The 8,385-nt window shown below is 44.4% G+C and overlaps 1 protein-coding gene across 3 annotated transcripts in view; it reads left to right on the forward strand.

The window, feature by feature from the left end:
- Positions 1-8,385, forward strand: part of LOC106812780 (zinc finger RNA-binding protein-like) — a 21,724-nt gene that overhangs the window by 2,728 nt on the left and 10,611 nt on the right. For 2 of the 3 annotated variants that reach the window (XM_014816752.1, XM_014816754.1), the window contains exons 3-11: positions 2,422-2,578; positions 3,148-3,324; positions 3,650-3,912; positions 4,140-4,316; positions 4,747-4,900; positions 5,808-5,957; positions 7,104-7,243; positions 7,595-7,737; positions 8,027-8,126. In XM_014816752.1, the coding sequence (XP_014672238.1) occupies positions 2,422-2,578; positions 3,148-3,324; positions 3,650-3,912; positions 4,140-4,316; positions 4,747-4,900; positions 5,808-5,957; positions 7,104-7,243; positions 7,595-7,737; positions 8,027-8,126 (1,461 nt within the window). The remainder of the gene's footprint in view (positions 1-2,421; positions 2,579-3,147; positions 3,325-3,649; positions 3,913-4,139; positions 4,317-4,746; positions 4,901-5,807; positions 5,958-7,103; positions 7,244-7,594; positions 7,738-8,026; positions 8,127-8,385) is intronic. The other variant, XM_014816753.1, reaches the window with a different exon arrangement.

Here is an 8,385-nt window from a genome sequence, read left to right on the forward strand (position 1 = left end):
GCCCGCCCCGTTTGGGAAAACTCCCCCCCCCTGTTTCAATCGTTGCGCCACGTTTAAATTACCTCCGCCCCGATTAAATTCCACCACAATAACAGTTTGACAGCGTGGGAATCGATCGTCAAGAATTCCCATTCGACCAGGACCTCCGACGCGTGTATTTTTACCGTACCACTAATGCGTAACGTTCTACACTACGCATGCGTTGCAGCCCCACACACAAGTACAAACAGTCACCCTGTCTCAAACCCAACCCCTAACACTAACTGTAAACCGACTCGGCTATCTTATATACAAGTACCCCAAATACCGTCTATGGTGTGGTGGCGATTTTACGCATTAGTGGTACGGTAAAAAAACACGCCCCCGGACCCCCCTAGTTTACCTGTAGTTACCTGTTTCAATTTCATCCTGGGGAGAACCCTGATAGCCCCCTGGACCCCCCTAGCATGCAAACCGCCTTCGGCGATTTGCAACTAGGACCGTAAAGGCAACACCCGCCATGTTATAATGAAAAAGCTTGGAGAACCCTGCCGTGTGTTAGCGACTGAATTGTTGCTATCAGGACTGTTCGCTGACCAATATGCTAGAATGTTTGGCTAAGTTATATGTAATTGTTCCATATTAGAAGGGAGCTCCATTGTAAATATCATCAATTTCAGTTTTATACTGCCTGATGATATCTTGTTTGCAAACCTTATTTTAATTGTAACGTTGTTAACACTAGTTTTGCAATAAACCTATTATCTATTTATCTATCTATCAGCTCACGAGCATTGATTGTATCTTGGTATTTGTAGGGATATAATGATGGATTTAGTGCAGACGTGATTTTTTTTTCTGTGGTACCATTCTGTACATGAATTTTACTTGAAATCAGCTTGTGTTAGATATGGCTATTTAGTGGGATCTAGGCCACTCGCTGCAGCCTAAGTGTGCCCACTCGCACTCTATCTATATATATAAACATCATGAGTGTCTAACACTCTGCTGAGCTCTGTTGACTTCACCTTTTTTTATCGGCTCCGATTTTAGTATTCCTGCATGCAATGCTACTTTCTAACTATCCTCTGAATCGCTGATAATAGGTTGGTTAACAATCTACCCGCCAGTTAGGAAAATCAACCTGTCAAAATTAGTTGGTGAAATTTGTAAAACATTCGTCCCAAACCAATGATCACTACTAATAGTACATAGTAGTGATCATTGGTTGTTTGGGACTAATAGTAGTACTATGACCACGCAAACCGCTGGCCCAAGTTGCCAGCTGTGCTAGATCAGCTAAAACAACCGATCAGCTCAGTCGGAACCCCCCACGCCCACCCACCCACACGGTGTGTGTGCTCATGGTAGTTGTCATTAGTGTTCTCAGTAGTTAGAGACCATAGTGTTTATATATAGATGTGGTGCGAAGGGTACACACGATTCTGCTGCCAGTGATCCAGGCATGGACAACTACTGCTACCAGGGTTCTCCCCAGGATGAAATTGAAACGGGGGGGGGGGAATTTCCCGCCGGAAAATTTTGAGATCTTAGATGCTCTGTGGTGCATTCTGAGGCATTTTGGGACATATTTGAGTTGATTTGTTTTCTCTGATCTGGTGTGTCATTTTTTATATTTTTTGTTTTTAAACTAGGGTTTATCATTATGGGATAACTTGAAGGCAACTTGTAATTTTTTCGGGCAAGTACATAAAAATGAACATAACACAAGGCATCAGTTTAGTGGATGTATCATTTATTGACATGTATTGCAATAAGCAGGATCTTTTCTGTGAAACTTCATCATCAATGTCATGATTCATTCACTGTGACTCTACTTTGTCACATCTACTCGACGCTGGCGCATGGCAGCCCAACGGTCAACTGCCTGGTCGAATGGGAATTCTTGCCGAGGTGGCCCCTCAATTGCCAGTAGCAGCAGCGCCTCCAAAGCTCACTCACTCAGCCTGTTCCTCATGTAGTTTTTGACTATGCGCATGTGTGAACTGTTCAAAAGAGCTCTCTGCTGATTGGCTTAGTAGTGAGGGTGACCAGCCAATCACAGCGAAGCACACAAGTGTGCTTTGGTTACTGCTCGCAAAATGACGGCATCAACAAACGATCGATTCCTGCGCTGTCAAACTTTTATTTTGTTTAACTGTCACTCTGAAACTCCGCTGAAAATAGTGTATTTCAATTCGGCGATAACATTTCCTATCTGGGTGGTGGAATTTAAACGTGGCGCAACGATTGAAATGGGGGGAGGAGTTTTTCAAACGGGGCGGGTGCGCCCGGTTTGCGCAACGTATGGAGGGGCCTGGCTACTTAACCTGGTTTCATTTTTAACCCAATGTATCAGTGATAGTGCATGAAGTGCTGTCGTGTTCTTTCCTGTCACAATAATTTGGAAATGTTTCCTAATCTGAATGTTTGCATGTGCAGGTTGCTGACACAGGTGCGACAGCCACATATGTGTCTCCCTACACCAGCAGTACCGGTTATACTGCGCAGCCGGCCTATTCAACACACACAACCTATAGTCAACCTCCCAGTGGGGGTGTGTCGATGTATTCCAACTCGGCTACCTATAACAAACCAAGTAAGATCACTTGAATTGGTAAATTATAAAATGTTGACTGCACTGGAGCTTTTATTGCATTTCAGCTAAAAACCAAATCGTGAAATGTTAAACAAACTTTAACATGTGGCAATGTGCACTTTTGAACAAGGGAGTCCAACGGACTCCCTGCCCTCAAAACGACCGAGTCTGCGGCAAAATGAGGGAGTCCGCAGTCTGAAGTTCAAAATTAAAGATATTAACAATAACGCATGTGCTTATTTTGAAGATTCATGCGGTTGCATGTCTGCCAAATTTTCTTTGGATATTTGCTGGAAAAATACGGTAATTCCATGAGGCCGTGCTCTGGAATGAACTAGTTAGTATGGCAGAATTTTGAGGGAGTCACACGGACTCCTGCATATGTCAAATCAGGGAGTCCGGCAGTAAATCAGGGAGTATTGGACTCCGGACTCCCGTTAATTTAGCACCCTGCTAGTGCATGTTCTTTTCTGTCGAACGGGAACGAAATTACGATAAGCAGACTGACTTGAATGTTTCGGACTCTGAGGTCGCGGTGGGATTAGGCTGTGGTACTTTATTCGTGTTAGTTTGTTATGTGTCTATAGGAGGTGGAGCTGTTGGACGCGGCGGAAACATGTATGGCAGCGGCACGAAGCACTACCAGCCAGCGAGCAAGCCATTCCAGTCGAGCGCTACTTTCAACAGCGGTGGCGCGTCTAAGCCGTACAATGCGGGTGCGAACACCTCGTACAACAAGCAGACAGGTGAGCATGCTAGTTTCCACACTAAGTTTCAATGAGATGGTCTGACTCTGTCTCGCTGCGTTTTGTTAGGGTAAAATCTGGCTTTTGGTAATGTGATGTTCGGAATATTATCAATTGAATGCTGAAATATTGAAAACCAAACGTTAAAATCGTTTTCAACTAAGTTATGTAATGTTTGTAACACATACTTGTTTGTATAGACTATAGTTTCGGTAGTTATCAAATTTAAACTTTTAATATCGTGTTGTTAACACGCTTACGGTGTGAAGTGGGTGCAAGTGAATGACTATTTGTGCCCAGCTGAAAATCTGGTCTTTTATTGCAGGAACAAATACACAGACTCCCTATGAGAAAGCTGTGCTCACTGCTGCTAGCAGCTACATAAAGCAGAAGAATGTTCCCGGAAGTAAGCCAGGTGTCCAGAGTCCTGTCGTCGGTGGGTCTGCCGGCGCAGGTACTAGTGGAAAATTCCAGAGCTACAAGCCTCAGTACGGGCAGAATAAGGGACTTGGGCAGGCACCACGCGTGCCCAAGCCACAGCAGATGCACTACTGTGAAGTGTGCAGGATTAGTTGCGCCGGTCCCCAGGTAAATAACGTGGATTCAATTCTGTTTCTCTCACGACAACCCATTAGCAGCATCTCTCTATTAATATAGTACAGTATGAAAGGAGATTCTGTACGGGTTGCCACTTAAAGTTTGGAACTAGATAAGTTATTACAGACTAAAGAGTGTGAAGTGTTTGGTTATGGGAAGTTGAATCGTGGTATAATCTAATAGATTAATCGACGGAAATCAATTCGGTTTTTGTTCAGACATATAAGGAGCATCTGGAAGGGCAGAAGCACAAGAAGAAGGAGGCGGCCGTAAAGGCGGGCAACGCCAACAATGCGACTCTGGGACAGAACGCACTGCGCTGCGAGCTATGTGACGTCACCTGCACCGGTCAGGACGCGTACAACGCTCACATCCGCGGCTCCAAGCATCAGAAAGTATGTCCAAGTAACCGTGCCGCCCATTGTCATGGTTTTCGTTTCGAGTCTGGAGTCTATAATAGCAAACGGTGTTCATTCCCCTGATGTTAACTCTGCAGTAGAGTAACTGTGCATGTACACGATATAGTACCATGATCTATAGCTGGATGTGTTAAGCAATATATTGCAGACATAACAACTTTAGATTCTAACCTACAGTTAACCGAATTGCTATTAAACAAACATGAATACATGTCAACAGGGGTGAATAAACAAAATAAATGAAAAATAGTATCATTTGTTTTAATTCATCCCCGATACGATGTAAATAGCAGTCCTCTAGCATTGCATTCTGATAAAAAAATACTGCCTATGAGCCTTGAAAATGATAGTCTGATATGTTTACGTAAGTAATTTGCAAGTATATGCATTACCCTTGTGCACACAGGTTGTCAAGCTTCACACAAAGCTGGGGAAGCCGATCCCGACGACGCAGCCGACCGTAGTCAATCCACCGACTCCCGCTAAAACGACGACGGCCGTTTCAGCCGAGCCGAAGCCGGTGAAAAAAGTCGTATCTACACCTAAGATCACGTTTGTTGGTGAGTATGATCAGGGTTTTATGTAGGAATCACACTCCGAATGGGGTTAACATGTCCAATTTGGAATGCAGATATTTATTTGTTCCTTATTTTCAGAATCGGGCTGTATGTATGACTATTATTTTTTATCAAAACTGCAATTCATTCACTATAATTGTATCCCCCGCGACGAAGTCGGCGGGGATACTATGGTTTCATGTCTGTCCAGCCGCCGCTGCAGACACTTTCCCTTCCGCTCTATAACTGTACCCCTAATTGACCTAGCGTGACCAAACATGGTCTACTTACACATCTTGGGGAGAAGGTGCGCAGCGTACCAAAACCAAGTCACTACAACCTTTATCTTAATTTGACCTTTACATTGACCTTGATCATATTTCCCTTCCGCTCTATAACTCGGCCCTTAATTGACCTAGCGCTACCAAACTGCGTATACTTACACATCTTGGGGAGAAGGTGTGTCGCGTACCAAAACCCCTAAGGCAACCAATTTTAACATACTTGCACATCTAAGGCAGATGAGTTGTGTAACAAACCTTTGTCTTTGTGACTTATTTAACTTTACCTACCTTCTACGTCCTTACAGAGATATTTCATTCATACTAGATCACGGAGGATACAGTTGGCGACAACTGCCCTTTCTAGTTTTAACACAAAACTGACAGTGGTAAAGTTTGCAGACAGATTATTGTTTCACAAAAATTATCAGTTACTAGACACGGATAAAACCCTGAAAATATGCACGAAAGGGCGAACCTCCTGTGTAATGTACTGTTTTGCAAGCTTGCTAGTGGTCTGCAAGCGTGCGTGCATGCAGTGCCCATACACCACATACGCGCACAACACGCACGCATATGCGGTGCTTGACGATACTTAACGGCCAGTTTGGTTTCTTCGCTGCCTTCAGGTGGCACGAAGCTGACCACCACCGAGGCAGGTCCGAAGGAGGTCAAAACTGAGCAGGACAAGATGGACACCACGCCAGCTGCCGGCGCAGGTGGAGATGCGAAGGAAATTGCCCCCCTCCTTCCAAAAGAGAAGGAGATTGCCCCCGTTGGTGAGTGTCTAACGATGCGACCAGAGTAGTGGTATCGCGAACGAATCTGTTGGCGGAATGCAGGCACATGTTGCGAGCGAGTGGCATCGGGACGTGTGCAATTTTATGTACGTGGTGGTGTGAGGTTGGAGAATTCGTTAATTCCTATTGACGATAGCATTAACCCAAATGACAACTAGCTTATGATAACAGCTGCAGTTGGTGTCACGTTCTTAGCTCACCTTGACATCGTCAAGTTGAGCTATTGCCATGGGTCGTCGTCCGTCGTACGTCCGTCTGTCCGTCCGTCAACATTTGGTTTTGGTCAACGATAACTCAGGAACCGTTTGACCCACATGTTTGAAATTAGGTGTAGTTGTTACTGCTATGCTCCCATATGGAACGTCCTATTTTGAAGCACGCCAGTCGACGTACTTTCGAGCCACGGCAATTTTTTGGCAAAAATGGGAATTGCCATTAGTCGGTTCAGGTTCAACGGATTTTGATCATTTTTGGTATGTGAATGAATAAGGGCTAAGGGTTCTGATATTTAAAAAAAAATTATGCAAATTAGGTAGGGTTTGGCAATGATATAGCATATTATATAAACACAAACAGTCTGTGGTGTCACACTCATCTGGTTCGTTTTACAAGATTTCATTGACAATATCTTTAATGCAAAATTGGTATTTCCTCTCCACTCTGCCAATAAAACGTCTATATTAAAGTAAATATTTACAAAACATGTCCGAACGCAGCATAACCTATTTATTTCAAGCGCCATCGCTACAAAGCGGGTATAGCGCCATCTAAGGTCACAAATTGTGATTCATTTTGGTTTATAAATTATTATTGCGATATACAGATGACAATCGTTTCTATAATGTACGTCGATGGTTGCTCAATTAAAACTGACTTTTTCTTACTCACTCATTTGTGTCCTTTTTTGTGGTGAGCTACAGTGTCATTGACACTTTCATTAGTTCGTCTGATCTCTTGGTCAGAATGAGCTCCCGCTATGACGCTGGTTTCCATATGTTCATCATCCATCTGTCCTGTGTCTGTTCCTGTCCTGTTACTGTCCTGTGTCCTGTTCTCCCTCTGCCTGTGGCGTGTCAACTGTAGTGGCACAAAGCTAAAGTGCTTGTTGAATTTGCGTGATTCTAGGCGAGGAATATCTCGAGGAGGTGAAGAATGATGAGGGCAAGGCCATCAGCTTTCTGTGCAAGCTGTGCGACTGCCGATTCACGGACCCGAATGCCAAGGAGATGCACATGAAAGGACGCCGTCACAGGCTTCAGTACAAGGTGCAGATTCCCCAACATAGTTTATCGCTTCCCGTGCACTTGGAAAGCTTACCACTAGTTCTCATCTCTACTCCATCCTGTTGTAAAAATTGGGTGGTGGGAAATTTATCTCGTAACCATATGACGAATACATGTGGGAGTGAAGAACGAGAAGTGTTCTGCTCACAAATTTATCATCTTATTGTGTCTTATACCATATAGTTTATAACTTAAATACGACCTTATTACCTTGTGCCCTCATTCCATCTCATGTTTGACAGTAGAGAAGAATTATTCATTGATGTCATGAGTTTTTGGTTCTTCTGGTTGCCAGCTGTTGTTGTAAGCGAATTGCTCATTGTTGTCGTGCAGAAAAAGGTCAACCCAGATCTGCAGGTGGAGACGAAGCCCAGCCTGCGACAGAGGAAGGTTCAGGAGGAGAAACTGCGCAGGCAGCTGCTGTTGGAGGAGTACTGGAGGCGGGATGCCGAGCATCGCTGGAGAGAGGAGATGAGGTAGGTGGACGTGGTCATGGACCAGTGATTAGTTGCTGGGTTGCTAGGTATTTTATACGGAGTTTATTCATCATCTAGATGCATTTTTTGCCAACATTTTGATTCGTATGCCTGGAAACTTTGCTCGAAACAGCTGAAAGTGTGTGTATGCGATAGTAACGATCTTGTATCAATTTCTGACTCGGACCTGAATTCAAAATTGAGTAACTCGTGGAGTGAAGCGTGCGCATTTTACGTTCCGCGACGGTGACGCGAGTGAGTGACATCGTGCGTGATGTGTGCGTTTCAGTCACTGCAGGGTGTATGAGGATGACCGTTGGCGCTACGGCATGGAGATGGAGTATGGCGCACAGGCACCGTTCCCCGGCCATGGAGGAGGACCCATGCCCGTAAGTTACCCCAGTAGCAAGTTTGTGCAGACGACACATGTCTATGCTCTGTCACTTTCGATAAATAACACTGCTGATGTTAGGATATGTACTGTTTTCTGTGCATTGAGTGATTGGCACCAATCAGCAAGCACATGTAGGTTGAATTTGTGGTTGCGCATATAGTGCTGACAGGCTTCTATATTCCGATACTGCTCGATACTGCTACTTCTTATGTTCTGCTACTGCTATCGTCTTATGTTCTACTACTGCATGCTGT

Source organism: Priapulus caudatus, unplaced genomic scaffold (assembly GCF_000485595.1).
Source record: "Priapulus caudatus unplaced genomic scaffold, Priapulus_caudatus-5.0.1 Scaffold686, whole genome shotgun sequence".
In the NCBI taxonomy this organism is placed as follows: domain Eukaryota; kingdom Metazoa; phylum Priapulida; class Priapulimorpha; order Priapulimorphida; family Priapulidae; genus Priapulus; species Priapulus caudatus.